We start from the raw sequence: 23,015 nt of genomic DNA, 5'->3' as shown, positions 1-23,015 counted from the left end.
GTACCCTATAAAGTTTAAGGTTGTACATCTTAACTAAGATCAGATGTCTTGATTTAGGATTTGTTTGTAGCACGGAAATTTTTTTATTTTAGTGAGGTTTGGATTTTCTTCTATGGGTATAAATGCTGATGACTAGACCTAACTTGTTATTATGCGGCTTACTTGGCTTACTGACCAGGAGAAGGAGTAGGAGGGAGGAGAGTCCAGCACCAGGAAAGGTTGTTAACACCTCTCACGGGAAAGGGACTCAAGTTAGGAGCTACAGAGTTTTGGGGGTGAGGGGAGTTGGGATCCATGTGCCCTTTTCATTTGGAACTTCGAGCCCAAGTTCCAGCTGAAAAGGGCACATGGATCCTGCCTGGTCCGGCAAAGGTAGGAACTAGAGAGAAAACCTGTCTTGGTCTTTGATAGTGGGTCTTTGTGACACTTGGTTAGGGAAATAGTAAGGGGACTCTAGAATCTCCCTCCAATATTGATGAGCAGGGAAAAAAAGACCTTTTTGCTTGTGGTGGGTAAATAAGAGAGGAAGGGAGTGGGTCATTTGACGACCAGCCTAGAATCTCAGTTGGTTTTATTATCTGAAAAACTTTTACTTTTTAAAGGTAGGGGTGGTTATTAAGTTTAATTTTAAGTAACTGACCCCCTCCCCAAAAAAAAAGTTAAATGTAAGATTACCTTTGTTGGTTATACTTAAGCAAATATGTTGTAGTATATCTTTAAAACTCCTGCCATTTCAAACTTTAATGTGGTAGCAAACATTTTTTTAGCTGTTACCTGAAACAAAATAGCAGTTCTTAGAAGTGTTCAATTGTTAACATCTCCCACTAAAAAGTAAGCACATTCTTTGGAATTTCCAGTGTCCTTAAACATGAACTGCTTGTGATGGAATGCTTGGGACCGAAAGCAAGTTAATTTCCTAAGATTCTATGTCATTGCCTTTTGCTTCCCATTCTGGGACATTGTATTCTTGTTTGAGAGGTTTTTGGGGTCCTTAATTGAAGAACTTGTTAAGAGGCTTATTAGCAAAACCAATGTAGAATTAGCAAAAGCAGACTTGTCTTTTATCGAATACTTGGGGAAGAGAAGGGCAGAGGAACCCTGTTTTCTGTACCAACACTTTTCTATATTGTCCTATGTCCTCTCCTTTTCGTTAGGTGTGGTTTTAGAGCCAAAAAAAAAAAGACAGTGCTTTACTGAAGACTGGGTACTTTCAGAGAATTTAGGTTTCAATATTGGTTTGTTGCTACTCTTACTAAAGAGGAAATAGTTAATGGGGTTAAATATTGTGATGATTAAGTAAGTGGTTTACAAATTGTTCTGCTAATGAGTGTCTAGGCAGATCTCTGAGAAGCCAGAAATCTGATGTTACTCTCTTTTGTTCCAGGTTATACTACTCCAACTGCCCCGCAGGCATACAGTCAGCCTGTCCAGGGCTATGGCACTGGTGCTTATGATACCACCACTGCTACGGTCACTACCACCCAGGCCTCCTATGCAGCTCAGTCTGCATATGGCACTCAGCCTGCTTACCCAGCCTATGGGCAACAGCCAGCAGCCACTGCACCTGCAAGGTAAGGCCACATTCACCTTCTCCTAATTCTACAGTGCATCATCCTTGGGTTTTCAGGAGAGAGATCATACGCATACTTAGAGAATTAGTGACTTAGTTTCTTTTTTTTTTATATATCCTCACCCGAGGACATTTTTCCCACTTTTTTGTTCAGATAGAGTGGGAGGGAGGGAGAGAAAGAGAAACATCAATGTGAAAGGTACACATTGAGTGGCTGCCACCCTCACAACCCAACCAGGGCTGGGGACAAAGTGCAACAGAGGTACATGCCCTTAGCGGGAACCAAACCCTGGTCTCTCTGGACTGCAGGCTGATGCCCTGACCGCTGAGCCAAACCGGCCAGGGTGACTTAGTTTCTTTTTCGTAGTTGCTCTCACATATGCTTAGGTGTTTTGGGTTTGATTTGATTTGGTTTTTTTGTTTGTTTTTGTTGTTTCGTTTTTTTGCCTGTTCATTTGTTTTTTATTTACTGATTTTTAGACAGTGAAGAGAAGGAAGGGGAGCAAGGGAGAGAAACATTGATTTATTGTTCCACATTCATTGGTTGCTTTTTGTGTGTGCCCTGACTGGGGATCAAACCCACAACTTTGGCATATCGGGACAGTGCTCTAACCAACTGAGCTACCCAGCCAGGGCACTCTTAGGTGTTGACTATATTCTTACAGTCGTTAAAGTAATGCACTAGAACACACCACACATAATTCTCCATTTAGCAGAGAAATGATGCCATCCAGGGGCCAAAATGAAGATTGTCTATGTAGTTTCAGAAGGGATAGGAGGAGGCTATTGTATTAATTTTTCTTTTTATTTATTTATTTATTTATTTATTTATTTTTATTCTCACCCGGGGACATTTTTTTCCATTTTTTGTTCAGATAGAGTGGGAGGGAGAGAGAGAGAGAGAGAGAAACATCGACGTGAAAGGGACACGTCGAGTGGCTGCCACCCGCACGACCAACCAGGGCCGGGGACAAACTGCAGCCGAGGTATGTGCCCTTAGCGGGAACCGAACCCGGGTCTCTCTGGACCACAGGCCAATGCTCCAACCGCTGAGCCAAACTGGCCAGGGCTGTATTAATTTTTCTAAACCTAGGAGAAAATTGAATATGTGGTTTCCCTCACAAGCAAACAACAGATAGAATTGTATTTTTGATGCTTTTTACCTTTGGTATTACTGGCCCTGTAAATGGGTAACTGCTTTCTCTTTGGGAAACACGTAGCATTTCATGGGGTGGGGTGTGGCATCATATGGTTTAAGAAATAGTTATGTGATCCAATTGTCAGTAAAGGATATGTCCATATCTGGAAATCATCTTAAGGAGCTGACATGATTTTCTCTGTATTATGTAGTGGCTTGGTAATCTAAATATCACAGGCAAGTATAAATTCTTAACGGTACCCTGCTATGGGGTGAATATTCGGGCAAGGTTCATACTCCATGACTGGTTAGCAGGTAATCATCATTACTTATTACTTAATAGATGATTTCAGGTCTTTGCTTTAGGCAGGGCACTTAGGTGGTTTCTGCATACAGTCTTGAAGGAACATTGAATTCTGATTTGAAAGAAGATATTTTAGGGAATAAACAAGATCAACTTGTAACCTATACATTTTTATCTGCTGTAGAGGTAAGAAATTAGCTCTGGCAAACTGATGAGATTACTTCTAAAATGCACAGGAGTAATCAGAGCTACTTGGTAATATAAATCTGTTAGCCTGTGCAATAGTTAGGTAAACTAAGTGATTCCTATAGGGCCCTGTTTCAGTTGACCTAGGCATACTAGAGCATCTTCAAAAGTTTGAAGTCCCATTTGATGCTCCAACAGTATATCTAGGCCATAGCTGGAGGATTTTATATCTTTATTGGTTTTTTGTCTTATTTTGTTTTGTTGTTTTTTCCTTGATTGATTTTGAAGGGAGAGGGAGAGAGAGATACAAACATCAATGAGAGAGAACATCAATTGGTTGCCTCCTGCATGCCCCACACTGGAGATTTGGCCCACAACCTGTGCAAGTGCCCTGACCTGGGAATCTAACCAGTGCCTTTTTGGTGCATGGGGTCAACGCTCAACCACTGAGCCACACTGGCCGGGCAATCCTTACCATTTTAAAACAGCCATCTGTATCACGATTGGCAACAGCTATTCCCTTTTCCCCTGGAAAGAAGAGGGGGTTTTTGACCCATTTTAGCCTTTTGGAGAAACCAGTACTTTCTCATCCTCTCTGGTCTGCCCACTGCTTCTTGGGGTTTTACTTAAAATAGCTCAAGCTGCCTTGGCCTGTGTAGTTTAGTGGTTAGAGCATGGGTCCAAGCACTGAAGAGTCATGGGTTCAATTCCCGGTCAAGGACACATACCTGGGTTGCAGGTTTGATCCCTGGCCCCAGTTGGGGCATGTACAAGAAGCAACAATCGATGTGTTTTTCTCATATCAGTGTTTTCTCTCCCTCCCTCACTCCTTTCCACCGTGTCTAAAAATCAGTGGGAAAATATCCTCAGTGAGGATTAATATACATACATACACATTAATCAACTAATGAGAAACATAAACCTATAAATGTCACGGACTTATATAAATGTTACTCTAACCTAAAATTTGCATCATTGTTACAGTTTCATGTTTTTTTCCAATAGTCCTTTTTGAGAAACAGTGTTTTCTTTCGTTTTAACTAATTTATTTTTGTTACAGACGGTTCTCCTTTTTCCTCCTCCCTATCCCGCCCCAAGCATTGTTGTCTATGTCCATTGGTTATGCATGCGTGCATATAAGTTCTTTGGTTTATCTCATCCCTCCCTCTCTCCCCCCTCCTCTGAAGTTTGTCAGTCTGAACCATACTCCTTTCTATTTCTCTGGGTCTATTTTGTTCATCAGCTTTTTTTGTTCATTATATTACACAAATAAGTGAGATCATGTATTTGTTTTTCTCTAAAGCAGTCGTTCTCAACCTGTGGGTCACGACCCCTTTGGGGGTCGAACAACCCTTTCACAAGGATCACCTAAGATCATCGGAAAACACATATTTCCGATGGTCTTAGGAACCAGGACACCGCTCCTCTATCTGTCTTCAGGCAGGTTCGCCCACATGCAGATATGCCCACATACAGCATGAGGAACTGTATTAAAGGGTTGCGGCATTAGGAAGGTTGACAACCACTGCTCTAGAGAGATAGTATTTTCTTTCCTAACAAACTGTTTCCCTTCTCAGATCACTTAAATTGAAAACACAAAATATTGTAACTACCCTTTATAACTGTTAGTATGGAACCAAAGGAACACATTGATGTTTCTTCTATGGATGTGATTAATTAATTCATCCCCTTAGTGTTCTTTCTCAGTAGATACAATTAGACTGACACTGTGTTTGACGTAGTTCACTTTACAATTTATTTCCAAATTCATTTCTAACATTGCATATTGCTCTTAGATTTGTAGAGTTCTTAAGCGTTTTGTGGTTGAGGATAAAAAGTCTCTTTTTTTTCATTTCTCCTTTTAGACCACAGGATGGTAACAAACCCGCTGAGACTAGTCAACCTCAGTCTAGCACAGGGGGTTATAACCAGCCCAGCCTGGGATATGGACAAAGTAACTACAGTTACCCTCAGGTACCTGGGAGCTACCCCATGCAGCCAGTCACGGCACCACCATCCTATCCTCCTACAAGGTCAGTCTCTTCATTCTTGTGATGAGTGAGCTAATAGAATAACAAAACAGTTTATTGTTAGGCTGTGGACTAGCTTGCTTCTGCTTCCTCGGATGATACATGTTATCTGACTTCCAATGATAAGCCTGACCACATATTGTTAACTTTAAAACCTCAGTCCTGGGTTCCCATAACAGCACCTGGCAGCCAATAACTCTTTAAGTACAAACAGTATTTTTACCTCTCTAAGTTCTTTTAATTTTGCTCTCAGTTAATTCAGATGACTGAGAAACGATAGTATTTGAAAGCAGGTAAAGTGCAGGGCATTTTTAAAAAATAGAAACTTCACATTAATAAGCATTTTATATTTAACTTAACATAGAGGTCCATTCATGCACTAGTCTTTTAATGGTTATGGTTGAGGCCTTTTATTTTGTTACAGGTTTATTCTGCATTCTTTGTCTGACATTAATTACACCAGCATCTACAATACCCAGTTTTAATTTCTTTAAAGTAGGAGGAAGAACTGCAAATTGTTTCAATCACATTTAATTTGAGGCACATTTTCCAATGAATTGTGTGCTAAAGTGGTAACTTAGTTTTGCTAGAAGCAACAGCTCCCTTTTTGGCACTCATTTCATTGGTTTACCCACCGAAGTGCAGCAGGCATAAACAGGTTTAGGAGCAAATACAGCTGACTGGGTAAGTATCTCTGTACAGCTTGGAGAAACAGTGGGCAGGACTTCCAGTAGTTCTTCCACAGAGCCCACCTGTACCTGGAACGCTGAAAGCAGTTATCTGGGGAATTGAATAGGTGAAGAGAGGCTGTTGAATCCAAATAGCTGTGGTGAGGGATATGGTGATAAAGGCTTAGTTTAATTGTCCTCTAAAATATGTTTTTGTTTTGTTTTTCATTATTGTTCATCTGGAATTTAATGCCACCAATTCTTTTTTTTTTCTTTATTGATTTGAGAGAGAGAGAGGGAAAGGAGAGCGAGAGGGAGAGAGATAGAAACATCAATGAGAGAGAACATCGATTGGCCTCCTGCATGCATGCGCCCCCCCCCCCCCCCCCCCAGGGATTTGGCCCACAACCTGTGCATGTGCCCTGACTGGGAATTGAGCCGGTGACCTCTTGGTGCATGGGTCAACGCTCAACCAGTGAGCCACACCAGCCGGGCAATAAAGCTTTTTTTTCTGTGTAAGAATGTATCTTTAGTTGGTTTCCCTGCCATATCAAAAAGATGAATATCAATCTAACATTCATTTTTCATACAATGCTTTGATTCTGCAGTTTCTTTATACATCTTTTCTATGTTAATGCCCCGATTTTATGGACAATTGGCATGTCTGAAAGTTTGAAACTATATAATAGCAAAGCAATTTGAAACTTAGATAAATCTTAAAGAGAAAGTTGCTATTTATATGTGACGCGCACACACTAACTACCTGGTACCTTCATAAAAATCATTGTCATCATTTAAAGCAGACTTAGAACTGAATGCTGCACTCAACTGCTTGTTTTTTCTCAATCCTTTTTCACTGGGGCAGCCTTCCCTGAGTGTACACATGGGCATATTCTTCCCTAATACTTCCAAATTTGCCTTGGTATTAGTTGAGAATAACTATGATTTTACTGGGTTAGAGGGTAACGGGATGCTTTCTAAGGGTTGCACATTATACAGATGGGTTTTTAAAAATTAATTATCCCCTCCCATTTAAAGCTTTGTTTTGAATATAAAAATGTTTATTTTAAATTCACACTGTTTATATGTAGAAACTAGCTGCATTTTTAAGGGTTTCTGTGTCATATGTTATGAATGTCTCTTGTGTTTAGGGGCTTGAAATAAGCCTCTTCTTCCTAAAAAGCTTTTTTTTTTCTTTCAGCTATTCCTCTACACAGCCGACTAGTTATGATCAGAGCAGTTACTCTCAGCAGAACACCTATGGGCAGCCGAGCAGCTATGGACAGCAGAGTAGCTATGGTCAACAAAGCAGCTATGGGCAGCAGCCGCCCACTAGTTACCCCCCCCAAACTGGATCCTACAGCCAGGCTCCAAGTCAATATAGCCAACAGAGCAGCAGCTACGGGCAGCAGAGTGAGTTGCTAAGAGAGAAAAGCAAATACGAGTGATTATGTTTGGAGTTTCTGAACATGGGGAGATATTCTTTATTATTGTTTACTTTTGGACTCCAGGATGCGTCTTTAGGGCATAACATCCTGGCTGAATGTTTAGATGTCCCAATAAAGACTTCAGTACTTTTCTTCAATTGAATTGTTATTAATATGCCTTGAGAAAAGAGATTTCATAACTGACGAGAAAAATGACGTGCACTGCCATCCCTGCTCTCTTTGGGGAAGTTATATGCAGTGAGCGAAGCCAGCATTCCTTATGGCCTGCCCACCCCAACTCATTGAGTGAGCCAGGTTGTTATCGAAGACGACTGCAATTTTGACAGTCAAATAAATGCTATCTATGTTTTGATTTTGTTTTTTGTTTATATCCATAAAAAAAAAATCTTCCTCACAGAACAGTTACATTTATTTATGTGGAGAAGTAATCAAAAATTCACACTGTCTTCACAGTTTAATCTCTACTTGAATTGTTGTTGTTTTTTTAAATTAAATTCCATTCATGGGCATGTCTTGTTATGACTATGAAATGACTAGTGCTGCTTGATGGAGCCCAGCCCTTAGATAGCAGTTAAAGCTCTAAGAAACCTGGCTCTGTTTTTGTTTGTTGAGTGTAGTTTTTAAAAGCAGCTTTTGGAGACAACCCTGTAGATTGCTGGCCAGGGGGCTTTTTGTTGTTGGGGAGTGTTTTTTCTAGGCTGACTATATAAGGTTATTTCAGCTTTGATGAACCAGCAGTTTTTGTTGAACTTAAAAGAGCCTATGATTAGGGGTACATTATCAAGTATAAAGAGGATGGTGCCTTGTTATTGAGAATTCTGTGATTCCAGGAGAGAGTACAACAGGCAGTGGTGTAAATGCTGGTCCATGGCTTACAGATGTGACTCTTTCCTCAGGTTCATTCCGACAGGACCACCCCAGTAGCATGGGTGTTTATGGGCAGGAGTCTGGAGGATTTTCCGGACCAGGAGAGAACCGGAGCATGAGTGGCCCTGATAACCGGGGCAGGGGAAGAGGGGGATTTGATCGTGGAGGCATGAGCAGAGGTGGGCGGGGAGGAGGACGCGGTGGAATGGGGTAAGAGCAAACCTTTTCTCCTTTTACCTAATTTTGTTTCATCCATAGGATTTTCAGTGGAAAGAAGGGACTGAAAGACATAAGAAATTTATTTCTACATTTCCATGGACAATCTTTTGAGCCCAAGTCATCTTCTAAAACATGGAAATGTCATCTTTATGGCATATATTAAGTGGCAGTTTGCTTTTTTCCCTGCCAGTCTACTTGGTTGGGTTGGGGAAAACAAAGAATGGTTTTAAAATTAGAGCTTTCAGTTCCCTTCATGGTTTCCAGAGGTCAAAAACCTCTTTGGGTAATAGACTTGGGATGGAACACACACAACCCTTCTAACAATCTAGGTTTTTAACTAATTGTCTCTGAATGGTTGTCTTGGAATACCTGGTATATATACTGCAGAAAAGGAATGCAGCTGTTTTCCACAATGTTTGTCCCCAACTTGTGTTTGTATTTGGAACTGTTGAACATAATGCTGAAGATCTTGGTCCCATAACCCTTGAATTACGGCCTGAGGTGCACCTGGTACACAGAGAAATTCAGTAGCTTTTTGCAGAGTAATGTATGTTACAGGATTACTCCTTATTGGAGATTTTAAGAAATCTAAATCGGTTTGACCATTTTGATTGATGGCACAATCTGGTTTAGAAAACTTTGTTTAGATCAATAACATAACCCTTGTGCCTGCCCTTCCCCTCCCTTCTCCCATCCCCTCTTTCCTTTCTGGTATCTGTACTTTGATGAAGGTGAGCTATAATGTTGGTGGTTAACATAATCCAGAAGGCTTAGTTCTGTGTGTGTTCTGTCCCGATATAAACTAGTAAAAAAGTTATGCAGAATGTTATATTACGTATAAATTGGATTTGATGCCACTGTTGGTTCAAGGAAAAAATGAATAAGATTTAATTTATCTTTAATTTTTGTATTAGCAAACCTGTTTACTATTGAAAGATACTGAGAATTCGGATTTGCATATTCTGCATAACTTAAAAGTCTGGTGAAATCTTTATTGGAAGAAACAATCATTTTACAACATGCAAAAATTTCTGAATGTTTTGGTATAAAGTAAAATCAGTCTTTTGATTTGGAGAATGTCATTCCATTATAAAGGTTTCACTTCTTTATGGATGTTTTAAAATAGACATAGACACTTGAAATTACTATCATCACATCTCCAATCACCTAGAAGTCTTAGTATTTATCTATTGCAAAACCAATTTCAAATTTATTCATTTTGATACTTCAGAAGTAATTATTCTAATTTTGCTAGTCATTGATGAGAAGGCTCTCTTGGAGCCATAGAGGAAAAAAACATGGCTTTCCCCATAGGTTTTTCAACAGACTGTGAAGCAGTCAGTTGGATCCTTTGGGGACAGGATAGGGCATTCCCCTCTCCCGTCTTTTTTATTGTGGTGTGGTGATGGTTTTCAGTGTCTTCTGCAGGTAAGGCACTCAATGTTGTTAACGTGCCCTTTTTCATTGCCTCAGTATTTTGATATTTTCATTGGCTGTTAAACGTGGAAACTTTTTAACATGCTTTGTCGCATTTATATGCTACAGGTTACAAAGTGAGAGCCTTGTATACACTTCAATACTTAAAAAGTACCCGTACTCAGTACTCAGCCGGCAGCATAATGAAAAGTGGGACTAGACACGGTGTCCATATGGAGAGGAAAAATATACATAGAATATTTTTAACAAAATGTATTCATTGTATAAATGGAATCCTTCTGTAACTTTGGTAACTGCATACTTGTTGTTTGGTAATGAACCAGAGGAGGTATAATAATACTCTAGAATTGTATAACATTAAAGTGTAAACTTTTGTGTTTAAAGAGAGAGAACATTTTGTGGTGTGTACTTTTAAAAAGGAGACAAAGCTGCATGCAACAGCTTGAAATTGTATATTCAGGTATTAAAGGTGCAATACTGGTTAGAAAAAGCTCAGGGCCTCCCACTGAGGAGCTGCCTGTATTTAATTTTAAAGAAGGGAAGGAAAAAAAAAGGCCCAATTTATATTCCCTTCTCCTTTCAAGTATGTAAGGCAGTAACTTTATCCTGCCATTGTTATTATTCTCCAATTGATATGTTTGTAAAGTTGCACCCCCAGTCCATTTAGCCTTGGAATTGGTTGTAAATTTTCTTTTCACAGCGATTGTTGAATTCATTAGTGCCCTGAAATGTATGGCTTTATGCTGAAGATTGGCTGGATGCGTCCTCTGGTGTGTGTTGTAGTCATTTAATGTAGTTGTCTTCTGCTTTATTATACTGTGATTTGTTAGGGAGCCCAGGGCCTCACTTGGCTCTCCCCTGGGAGAGGTTGAGGGTGCACCTTTATGAACATGGAAAGATTCATCACAGCAGTTGCCCCAGCTTGTTATTCCTGTCTGCACCAAGCTCTCTCTGTTTTTCAGCTGATGGGGTGGGTGTTTGGGATTTATTTTTCCCCCCTCATTTGCCAAGTATTGCACTATTAATACCAGCCCCCGAAATGAAAGGAACCAACCACACTGGTGTGTACAATCAGACAAGCAAGGTTGTATATAAAGGAAATTTGAGCAAGCTGCCCTGAAGAAAGGCATAGTGACAAGATGAGAGAGATGCAGTGTTTGGAGATGTTTAGCCAGTGCCCTTCTTCCCCACGAGCCCCCCCCCAAGGCTCAGAGCGGTACTGGCTTTTAAAGGGAAAGGCCTTCATTTCTTCGTTTATCCCCCCAGCAGCGCTGGAGAGCGAGGTGGCTTCAATAAGCCTGGTGGTAAGTTTTTGAGTATTACCATGGATAGTGTTTAAAAAAATACAATCAGTTTTTAGAAAACTATAATTTTTTATTAGTTTCATAAGCGGTTTAAAAAATGATCTATACAAAAGAGACTAATGGGTACTGCCGGCATTGTCTTAGGGGTAATAAGGTTAACCTATGGTTACAAGACAAAGGGTAACTTGAAGTATTGATCAACTGCTTCTGTAATATGGGGGAGAATACATTTTTTAAATTTGGTTTATTTGGAGGAAAATTTTTTACTTAAATTTATCACTAATTTGGCACATAAGCATTGAAAGTGTATTTGGTTAATGGTTTAAAAGCAAACCAGCAAAGAAAAAACAAACCCTAGCAAACCTTTCACAAATGTAAAAGGGGCACTGCTCCATTTTAGCAGTGCGGGTCATTTTGAATTTAATGAAGCCCCATCAAATGGTGGTGTAGTAGATAGTTATGTGTGTTTGTAAGGTTTGTAGCTTGCAAGACGTGCACTAATAATATTTTATATGATCTTTCCTGGTTGGCAGGACCCATGGACGAAGGACCGGATCTTGATCTAGGTAATTTTGAATTGTCTTTTACATTGTGTTTTATAAATGAATATCACACGAGTGTGTGTTACAGTTCAGCAGCCTGATAGATTGTGACATTCTTTCTGTCGGGCAATTTGGGGCTACCTTTATCGAAAGCATCTACTCATAATAGCCTTAAAGAAAGGAAACCAGAAGTTTCCTGCTTTCTTGTTAATGTTGGTAATTCTCTTGGTTTTGTGATGAATATCAGCAGGCAGTAGGGACCAGATGGATAATAAACCCCTATACATACATAACAATAACTTTCTTCTGTCTTTTTTTTGGAAGGCCCACCTGTTGATCCAGATGAAGACTCTGACAACAGTGCGATTTATGTGCAAGGGTTAAATGACAATGTGACTCTAGATGATCTGGCAGACTTCTTTAAGCAGTGTGGAGTTGTTAAGGTAAGAAAAACCATGTAGTCTGGCAGATCTTCCAATGACAGCATTTTAAAGAGAATGAATTTATGTTAAGAGTAGTTTCTGAAGTTGGATGACTTTTCCTTCTGGGTGTATTGTGGTTTGCTCTTTGACATACCAAAAAAAAAAGCCTTTTTAAAAAAAATATTTGTATTGATTTTGAGAGAAACCGATGTGAGGGCAACATCGATCAGCTGCTTCCTGCACTCCCCTTACCAGGGATTGAGCCTACAACCTGGGCATGTTCCCTGACAGGGCATCAAACTGGCAATCCCTTGGTGCAAGGGACAGTGCACAACCAAGTGAGCCACACTGGCCAGAGAAAAAGCCATTCTTTGAAAATAAAGAAATGCTAAACATGGTTTAAGCATACTTGATAACTCAGTCATAGGGCCATACTATTCTGAGAATATACCAGGAACAACCAGAAAAGAATTCTTGGCGTTGACATAGAGCAGGGAACATAGTTAAAAAGGAATGTAGTACATTAGATGATGTACAAGAAGGGCAAGGATTTGGGGCTGGCGGGGGGGGGGGCGTGGATAATGGGTTTCAGAACAATGGAGGGAATAGCAAGGTACAGGGTAGGAACTTCCCTGGCAAACTCAAAGAAGCTGGTATGACCAGAAAGTTTTGTTCTGAGCTACTGGAATGGTGGTGGGTTGTAAGGTGGGGAAGACTAAGAAATTGGGATTTTGAGACAGGAAAGTAGGGTAGAGGTTAGAAGCCCAAAAGTTTGGTAATCTTGTATTTCATTTATAAATACATCCCAAGTTATATTAATATATTCTCTTGAAAAACAGTTGAGTTTATTCTAGGTTTTTAGTATATAAATCATGCTTCAGTGAGCATTCTTGTACACATCTCCCCATGCCATAGTATACTAGTTTCTCTAGTGTATATACAATTCATTCTTTTTTTTTATCCTCACCCGAGGACATTTTTCCATTTTTTGTTCAGGTAGAGTGGGAGGGAGAGAGAGGAACAGAGAGAGAGAGAAACATCGATGTGAAAGGAACACATCAAGTGGCTGCCCACCCGCACAACCGACCAGGGCCGGGGACAAACTGCAACCGAGGTACGCGCCCTTATCGGGAACCGAACCCGGGTCTCTCTGGACCGCAGGCCGACACTCTAACCGCTGAGCCAAACTGGCCAGGGCTACAATTCATTCTTGTTATTCGTGGTTAAATTCTAAAAGTCACTATAAACACTTGAGTTAATGAATGCTGAACCATTGCTCCTAGGGGAAGTGTGTTCACATATATACACATACATCTCACATAGGTTATAATCACAAATTCCTAAAAACAATTCATCCTGGTGGATTTTTTTATTTTACAAAGAGAAAAGGAGATTCAGTAGTGTTGACTGTCTTAAATTAGTATTCACATTTACCCACCTGACCTCAGAGTTGGAGCTTATTGCACTGCCCGCCCTGTCCCCAGCAGTCTCCATCTTCTGGTCATTTGTAGAGAACACAGACCGAGAGGGCAGAGTATTGTCTTATGTGACCTCAGCTGGGTGAGCATGTGCGTCAGGTGACCTAAAATGTTTGCCACTCTCTGCATGTCTGCAAATAATCACGAAAGTGCCACTAAGTATTGATTTTGGAGTTTATAAATTTTAATTTTAGCAAGTAGGCAAATTTATAGATATTAAATCTATGAATTATGAGGATCAACTGTACCCAGGCATAAAATTGCTTAAGGTATGTATGTGTTTAACTTCGTATGGTATGGTATGGCTGACCACTTAGAGTCTCGACAGTGTTACACTGATACCACATCCTCATCACTACTAGGAATCATGTCCTTCAGCATTTGCTAATCTGGTAGAAGAAAATGGAAATGTGATTTTTCAATATGCTTTTTTCCTGATTGCTAATAGCTGTATACCATCTTCTGTGAAATGCCTGTTTGTGTCTTATACTCATTTTTCATTGGGTTGTCTTTTGTTGATTTATATTGTAGTTCTTCATGTTGTCTGAATGCTGAATAGAATGTTCACCCATACCTGGATTTATTTATTGGCTATCTTTGTATACTTTTGATTTATATGATACTGTGTTAAAAGCACAGTTAATTACTGTCTATCTAGTAAGGCAGATTCTTCTGTTTTTTTGTTTTTCTTCAGTAATGTCTTGCTATTTACTCCTGGCTCTTCTATATACATTTTGGAATCAGTTTATGAAGTTCCTTAAAACCTTGATTGAGTGTTTACTGAATTTATAAGGCAGTTTTGAGAATTGACATTTATATAACACTGAGTGGTCTTTTTCCTCATGAACATTGTATGTCTCTATTTATGTCTTATAATGGAGGTTTTTTAAAAAGACATACATATTCCCGTGGCGCAATGAAGGTGAAGGCTGCTGGCCAGCCGAGGTGGGATCCCAAGGCCTCTCCAAAAAGACATACATTTTCTATCATTCACACCACTCTTTTAGTCTTTATGTATATGTTCCTTATAAAAACATAGGTGCCGCCCTGACCGCTTTGGCTCAGTGGTTAGAGCGTTGGCCTGCGGTCCAGAGTAGACCCGGGTTCAGTTCCCGCTAAGGGCATGTACTTCGGTTGCAGTTTGTCCCCGGCCCTGGTTGGGTGGTGTGGGTGGCAACCACTCGATGTTTCCCTTTCACGTCGATGCCTCCCTCCCCCCCTCTCTGCCCCCCTCCCTCCCACAGTATCTGAACAAAAAAACATAGGTGTCAGTTACATATATAATACCATTGCGCATCCCCCTCCCTTTCTTTTTAGTGTATAGATTGGACTTTGATCGTGTTCACATTAATGCAAACCACACACATAAAGCAGTATTCTCAAACAATGTGGCTTGAATTCAAGCCAACTGCATCTGGCGTTCAGCTGAAAAACTAGTGATCTGTTCTAGCTCTGGAGGAAAAACTAGCTGTGTTGGACTTAATTAAGAATTCTTTTAGCACACTTACAGCCCTATATACTATATGTAAGGTTATTTTTAACTTTGTGCAAGTCATATCTTATGTGATGGTGTCAATGCCCGAAGAGGTGGCTGCTCTCATTGGGTGCCTATAGTGTGGGCATAGAAAATGTTGGGATGGGTGCAAGGACATTGGGAAATGACGAATAGGGAAGGAGAGGGGCCTGTACTGTTCACTTACGTACTTTGAAATTTTGGGCCTATTTTGGTTCTTATGATAAAACACATCTAAAAGGGGGGAAATCGTGTAAGCATATATTTGTTGTAACAATTTAGGAAATAAGTCACCCATAATTCCACTATTCAGAGATAAATTAACATCTTACTGAATGTGTGTCTGAAAATTTGTTTGATAGCTTGAGGGACTTCTCTGAATTTCATGTGGACTTTCCCACCCATCAAACTAGTATAATCTGATCACAGCCTAAGTCTGCTTCTTTATGCCTAGATGAACAAGAGAACTGGACAACCCATGATCCATATCTACTTGGACAAGGAAACAGGAAAGCCCAAAGGCGATGCTACAGTGTCCTATGAAGACCCGCCGACTGCCAAGGCTGCTGTGGACTGGTTTGATGGTAGGAGCCTTAGCATCAATAAGGGTGTGCTTACTGGCATTCTTTTTTTTTTTTTAATTCTCACCCGAGAACATTTTTGTATGTGTCTTCAGAAAAAAAGAGAGAGAGAGAGACATTGAGTGCTTGCCACCCACGTGACCCCAACCGGGGCTGGGGATAAATTGCAACCGAGGAACGTGCCCTCGGTGGGAACTGAACTCAGAACTCTCTGGTTCATGGGCCGATGCTCGAACCACTAAGCCAAGGGCCTTTCTGGCATTCTTAACTCCCTGCTGTGGGGCATATGGAGGGCCTTGTAGCAAATGTTGCATGTGTCATTTTGCAGGTAAAGAGGGTTTTGCTCATATATTTAACTGTGTTAAGACACTATTCTCTGAAGTGGTTCTCTAAGCACAGATATCAGAAGGTACTAAAAACCCCACAAACATTTTAGCCTTATACATTTGAATTTAAATATGTGGCTCTGACATTGATCCTGGAGTTTCACTTCAGACAAAACCAACTTGAAAGTGTTAAGACAGGTCCTGGCTCTCCTCTCTTGGCCACGTCATGTTCTTTTGGCCACTTCATGTTCTTCTGTCCCTGCTTCTCACTCTGCACTGGACAAGGGTACCAGTGCACACTCCCTTCTTACCCCCAGCTTATTTCCCTCCTTAGGGTAGGGAGGTTTTTAAGGATGTTTTAAAGGCTTTTTCTGGCCTGGCCGGTGTGGCTCAGTGATTGAGCGTGGTCCCACGCACCAAGACGTAACCGGTTTAATTCCCGGTCAGGGCACATGCCCAGGTTGTGGGCCCGATCCCCAATGAGGGTCATGCAGGAGACAGCTAGTCGACATTATCTCTCATCAGTGTTTCTCTCTCTCAAATCAATAAAGAAAAATTTATTTTTTTACTTTTCTAAATAAAGGCTTTTTTGCCCTGGCCAGTTTGGCTCAGCGGTTAGAGCGTCGGCCTGTGGACCATAGAGTCCTGGGTTCAGTTTCTGCTAAGGGCATGTACCTGGGTTGCAGTTTGTCCCCGACCCCGGTTGGGGTCATGTGGTGGCAACCAGTCAATGTGTCACTCTCACATCTTTCTCTCTTCTCCCTCTCTCCTCTATCTGAGGATGGATGCAAAAATGTCTTTGGGTGAGGATAAAAATTAATTAAAATGCTTTTTTCTGGACTTTGGTAAAGCTCTTAGAGAAGATTGTAGGCAGGGCACACAAGTGCAGCAAAGATGGTGGGGTTGGTGAAAAGAGGTGCTCTAGCCTTGCCCAGTTTCTCAAGGAAGGAAGAATGGATGTTGGGAGTAATTGATGTTCTGTTACCTTGTTCCAGGGAAAGATTTTCAAGGAAGCAAACTTAAAGTTTCTCTTGCTCGGAAGAAGCCTCCGATGAACAGCATGCGGGGGGGTATGCCGCCCCGAGAAGGCAGGGGGATGCCACCACCGCTCCGAGGAGGTACTCGCTGAACACCTGTTCTGAGTTACCCCTGTGCAGTTTTGAACGTTTTCAGTATACTTGTCTTTGAGAAATTTGATTTCTAGAGTGAAGATAAGCTAATTAGAAATACTGAAAAGGGTTGTAGAATCAATATTAGACTACTGAATGCTGACAGTAAAAGTTTGTGGGAGTGCCCTGGCCTATGTGGCTCAGTTGATTGGAATGTCATCCCCTGCACCAGAAGGTCACAGGTTTGATTCCCCGTCAAGGCACATGCCTACGTTGCATATTCGATCCCTGGTCGAGTCATGTGTGGGAGCCAATCTATCTCACATCGATGTTTCTTTCTCTCCTTCCCTCCTTCTCCCTGCTCCACCCCCCCCCCCCAAAAAAAAAAAAAAAAGAAAGTTTATGGGAGTAAAAGGAACCAAAGAATATGACTTGGTTGGTCAGAAAGGCTGGAATCCTGTAACACACTGCCTGGGTGTCAACCCTGCGGCTGTTGCTATTTATTGCTGCTTTGGTCTCTTTACCTATAATGAAAACACTTGTTCTCCTACTATTGTCGGAGGTAACTGAAGTAACATACAGTTGACCCTTGCACAACTCGGGTTAGACTGACTACACTGTCAATAATCTGCATATAACTAAAGTTGATCCTCCACATACATGGATTCCCAACCACACAGTTTGTACCCATGCTATTCAAGGGGCAGCCATACATGCAGAGTGTAGAGTTAGGTCCTTGGGCTTGTGGAAAAGTGGGGCAGATGATGGGGCAATGACAGCTGTGGTTTCTGGAATTCCCTTAGTGATGTATTTCCCTGTAGCAAATCTGGTGCTGTAAAGAGGTGATTGCTCTTTCTTATTGCAGGTCCAGGGGGCCCAGGAGGTCCTGGGGGACCCATGGGTCGCATGGGAGGCCGTGGAGGAGACAGAGGAGGCTTTCCCCCAAGAGGGCCCCGGGGTTCCCGAGGGAACCCATCTGGAGGAGGAAATGTCCAGCACCGAGCTGGAGACTGGCAGTGCCCCAATCCGTATGTACTGCTCTTGGCAAATCGTTAACCTACTAGTGAGGCTCCTCTGCATTTTGCCCTGTTCCCATTCTGTAGAGGAGTGGTGGGTTCTTTGTCTAGACTCTAGAGCTAGAGCAGCGGTTCTCAACCTGTGGGTTGTGACCACTTTGGAGGCTGAATGACCCTTTCACAGGGGGTGTCTAAGACATAACAGTCACAAAATTAGTTATGAAGTAGCAATGAAAATAATTTTATGGTTGGAAGTCACCACAACATGAGGAACTGTATTAAACGGTCGCGGCATTAGGAAGGTTGAGAACCACTGCTCTAGGTTAACATAATGATGACTCGTTGATCTTTTGGGTGGGGAGGTGGCCTGATAAATGACTGATCAGCTGCTTCAGAACCTTCTAAAGAATTTGGTCACAGTTCCACTGGACTCTAGGGACCACGTATATGTGGTTATACATTTTGCTAGATCAAACACTGGTCCTATGGGTGCATCGTTGCCTGAGGCTATAGTTCTAAAGCCATTTTCTGTGGACAGATCTTAATGGTGGTAAACCCAGGACTCATTGTTTGTGGTGGTGGAGTACAGTATGTACCTTTCCTTGTTCTATTTCCTTAGTTCCATTAATTGGTGATTTCTGTTGTGATATAATTTTATACAGGGGGTGTGGGAACCAGAACTTCGCCTGGAGAACAGAATGCAACCAGTGTAAGGCCCCGAAGCCTGAAGGCTTCCTCCCGCCACCCTTTCCACCCCCGGGTAGGTACAGGTTTGGGGAGCATCTGCTTCTTGGTACTAAACCTCTTGTTAACTTGTTGGGCTTGGTAAACTACAGCTGCCCACTGCTAAGAACAAGGTTGGTGATTTCAGTAAGTGCAGCCCTTGGGGCCCTTTAAGTTCCGTCATCACTTCTAAATGGTGACCAACTCACATGTTCAGATCAAGTACAGGGTCTGCTTTGTTTCTGCTCTGGGAGAAGAGAGCAGATTCCAAGCAGCTTCTGAGGCATGTCCACAGAACCTTTGTATCCACCCATTCTCCCTGTCTTGCCACTGACCTGTCCTCTTCTGTATTTTCCCTCACCTTAGGTGGTGACCGTGGTAGAGGTGGCCCTGGTGGCATGCGTGGAGGGAGAGGTGGCCTCATGGACCGCGGTGGTCCTGGTGGAATGTTCAGAGGCGGCCGTGGTGGAGACAGAGGTGGCTTCCGTGGTGGCCGGGGCATGGATCGAGGTGGTTTTGGTGGAGGAAGACGAGGTGGCCCTGGGGGTCCTCCTGGACCTTTGATGGAACAGATGGGAGGAAGAAGAGGCGGGCGTGGAGGACCTGGAAAAATGGATAAGTATGTGATGGTGAAAACTGGCTGTGGGCTACTGGGCTCAAGGCACAGGCCCCTTAACGTCTTTGACTGGAGCAGTCCAGCTCTGTTAGCAGGCGGGAAGCTCAGCCCAGGACTCAGGTCTGGAAGGGCTTCCTTTCTTTTCCCCATTTAACTAGGCACACTCTCCCCTTCTCCCACCCACCTCCCCTTTTTGTTTCCCCTTGCAGAGGCGAACACCGTCAGGAACGCAGAGACCGGCCCTACTAGATGCAGAGACCCCGCAGAGCTGCGTTGACTACCAGATTTATTTTTTAAACCAGAAAATGTTTTAAATTTATAATTCCATATTTATAATGTTGGCCACAACATTATGATTATTCCTTGTCTGTACTTTAGTATTTTTCACCATTTGTGAAGAAACATTAAAACAAGTTAAATGGTAGTGTGCTGAGTTTTTTTTTTTCTTTTTCTTTTAAAGGTGGTTGTTAAACTAAGACTAAACAATGGGAACCCCTTGTGAGCATGCTCAGTATCATTGTGGAGAACCAAGAGGGCCTCTAACTAACTGTAACAATGTTCATGGTTGTGATTTTTTTTTTAAATAAAATTCCAAATGTTTATAAACAGTCATCCTTCTCGGCCTCTGTTCCGCAGTCGCTGCATGTCTACTTGGAGCAGGCCCATCCCACCAGGGAGTGGGGTGCCATCCAAACAAATGGCTTAAGTATCCCATGAGGGAAAATCTGAAATGGTCATGACACGAAAACAAATCAAGACACTGTTGTTGGTCATGGTGCCTGCTGGACAGGAAGAGAGGGTTGGCATGTCACTTTGACCCTGGACCATCTTTCAAGGTGCTGCTGTGTTGGAGGACTGGTCACTATGGCTTAACACCTTCTGAAGCCCCTTCACTTCACATGGTCCTCTCGAGTGCCTCTCCCAGGCAGTGGTGTAGCTCAGTGGGCATTGAGTCAGGCTCTGCACACCTCGGGAAGGTCTGCCTAAGCGAAAGCCCAGAGAGGTTTATTCTTCCTGCTCGGTGATATTGGCACTTCCTTAATGTTAAAATTTGGTAATCAGCCTAATACTAAAATAGAGGCCACCTTTAAGATCCTAGTCCCCAGTTGCCCTGTGCAGGGTCAAATGTCCAGGCTTTTTCCAGTGGGCATGTTTCTGAAATTAGGCACAAGATGAGAAGAGCCCCCAGACCCTTCACATGGCCTTTTTGATCACAAAGTCTTGTTTCTTTTCGGACTTCATAAAATCCAGTCCAGTGGATTTAAGTCTTACCCATCTGTGCATGTGTGATTTCAGTCTTTCAGAGTTTGAGGCCCTGACATGCCTACCTAGGAAAAGAGGTTTTCCAAGTCTAATAAGGTTTTATCATCAGACAGATGTTTAAGAAACCAGCAAGTCTTTTTTTTTTTTTCTTCTTTATTTTAGAGAGACATTGATGAAAGAGAACATCAGTTGGCCACCTCCCGCATGCCCCCCACTGGGGGTTGGGCCCACAACCTGGGCGTGTGCCCTGACCAGGAATCGAACCAGCAACCTCTTGGTGCATGGTGCTCGGCCACACTGGCCAGGCAAGAAACCAGCAAGTCTTAACACGTGCCCAGTGAGAAAAGAACTTGGTCCAAAGGTTCAATGAGAGATTGTTACCTTTAGCCAGGGAGAGGAACAAAAAAAATTTAGAACAAATTACTTCACTTTCATCCCTGCCCCCATTGGGAGCTTCTGAGGAGCTGGTGTACCACTCGCTGGCCATAGGGTTTGCACTGCTTACCTGTGTTCAGGTAGACACACGGTTCTCTGCACTTTACCCACCCCTCCTGGACATACACGTTTGACATCCATCTCCAGTTCATAGTTACCAGGTCAGTACCCTGCTGAAGATGCACTGCTCTCCCACCTTTGGAAACCCTCCTTTAACCCTTAGTTATCCCCTTCCAGCTGCCAAACCATTTTTCTGTTCCCTTTTCTAGAACCCACTTCTAATCAGTTTTGTCTCTACTGAAACAACAGCTCTCAGTCACCAACCTCCACATTGCCAAACTAACGATCACTCTTCCTCAGTTCCAGCATTTTGCCTCTTCCTGACCTCTAAACAGGAGGGCCAAGGCTGGTGTTAGGGCTCTCACCCCTCACTGCCTGGCTGACCTCCCACCCTCTGTACTGAATGTGCACCCTTCTCCCAAGTGCCAGCTCCTGGGTGTCTGCTGGGCTCAAAGGAGGGCTGGATCCTGCCCAGCTTCTCCTCCATCCCATCTCAGCAAAGGAGTACTTGCCCCTTGCCTGGTCCCTGACTCCTTGTTCTCCCCAAATCACCCCAGCCCCTCGCAACCCATCAGGCCCTCTTCAAAATACAGTACAGCACCAATCACCCATGCCTCCCACCAAACAGTCCGGGCTGCACACCCCTCGCTGGGTTCCCTGCTTTCCCTCTAGCCCTTTCCCCATATTGGCCAGAGTGACTTCTCAACACCGTCACTGTGATTGTTGAAACCTGGGTGCTCCCACCACCCTTGCCATGACCCACAGGCCCCTGCAGGCCCCAGTGACAGCTGCCCTGCCTCGCCCACTGCAGTCCAGCCACATGGGTCCATGCTGTTCCTCCAAGAAGCCAAGGCTTCTCCCACCTCAGCTATGGCAGGTGTTAAAAGCGTCAGAGCCAGGGGCACACCCGAGGCCCAGAATCAACCCCTGCATCATGCAAGCACTGCCTCAGCAAGTTTAGTTCCTAACAACCCTTTGAGAGAGGAAGCATGCTGTTCCCGTTTCTCAAATGAGGAATGGGGCTTGGCCATCGAAGCGCCAAAGTGAGCCTGAGGGCAGTCTCCCTCCAGAGCCTGCGCTCGCACCCTCTTGCCTCCCCCTACACAGGCTTCCTGTTTCTGAAAGGCCAGGTACTCCGGCAGCAAATGGGTATGGATCAGCCACCTCTTGGTCTACAGCCAGTGTTAAGAGATGACAAGCAGCCTTTATTGGAGGCTGCTGTGCAGACATCCATCACATGTGACCAGCATTGCAGACATCCATCACATGTGACCAGCATTGCCTATCTCCCGCCTAGAGCTTGAGGCTGTCCCAGGAGTAGCCTCATGTCCCTGCCTAGAAAGGGGTTTGTCATTGGCACTAAATGAATGGCCCTGTAAGAGAGGTGTTTATGTCCCAGGTGCCAAGGTCTAGGGTGGAGGTGTTTATGTCAGGCAGGCCAATTTCTCTCAGCCAAAAGAAACGTCTGGATGGCACTGGCCTCAGATCCCCTCAGGCAGCACTCAGGCTGTGTCTCAAAGGGCTGTACAAAGCTGGTCAGTGCCTGGGGAGGAGGATGGGGGAAATGGGCAGGGGCAGGAGGGAGCAGGAGAGGTGAGAGGGAAAAGTCTTACCTAGTTTCCACAACCTGCTCCAAATTCTTAGCTCCTGGTCAGTCACACTTGGAATAAAACTTTCCAGCACAGCCTGGTGGTCCCACTAAGCCACACCCAGAGTGCCTGGGCAAAGGTTATGAAGTCAGTGGAGTGACTAATCTATGC

General features: G+C 43.0%; 1 protein-coding gene across 3 annotated transcripts in view; it reads left to right on the top strand.

Moving 5' to 3' along the window:
- Positions 1–20,099, top strand: part of EWSR1 (EWS RNA binding protein 1) — a 29,575-nt gene extending 9,476 nt beyond the window's left edge. Inside the window, exons 5-17 of one of the 3 annotated variants that reach the window (XM_036276419.1) lie at positions 1,385–1,571; positions 5,064–5,231; positions 7,098–7,309; positions 8,241–8,421; positions 11,134–11,171; positions 11,705–11,737; positions 12,038–12,156; positions 15,581–15,710; positions 17,029–17,151; positions 18,008–18,170; positions 18,821–18,918; positions 19,248–19,500; positions 19,707–20,099. In XM_036276419.1, coding sequence (XP_036132312.1) covers positions 1,385–1,571; positions 5,064–5,231; positions 7,098–7,309; positions 8,241–8,421; positions 11,134–11,171; positions 11,705–11,737; positions 12,038–12,156; positions 15,581–15,710; positions 17,029–17,151; positions 18,008–18,170; positions 18,821–18,918; positions 19,248–19,500; positions 19,707–19,746 — 1,745 coding nt within the window. In that variant the 3' untranslated portion in view covers positions 19,747–20,099. Of the gene's footprint in view, positions 1–1,384; positions 1,572–5,063; positions 5,232–7,097; positions 7,310–8,240; positions 8,422–9,975; positions 11,101–11,133; positions 11,172–11,704; positions 11,738–12,037; positions 12,157–15,580; positions 15,711–17,028; positions 17,152–18,007; positions 18,171–18,820; positions 18,919–19,247; positions 19,501–19,706 lie in introns of those variants that run through there. The other 2 variants (XM_036276420.1, XM_036276421.1) reach the window with 2 other exon arrangements.
- The last annotated feature ends 2,916 nt before the right edge of the window (positions 20,100–23,015 follow it).

This window comes from Molossus molossus, unplaced genomic scaffold (genome assembly GCF_014108415.1).
Source record: "Molossus molossus isolate mMolMol1 unplaced genomic scaffold, mMolMol1.p scaffold_m16_p_22, whole genome shotgun sequence".
NCBI lineage: Eukaryota > Metazoa > Chordata > Mammalia > Chiroptera > Molossidae > Molossus > Molossus molossus.
Note: the sequence above shows the minus strand (reverse complement) of the source record. Positions and strands in the feature narration are given on the sequence as shown.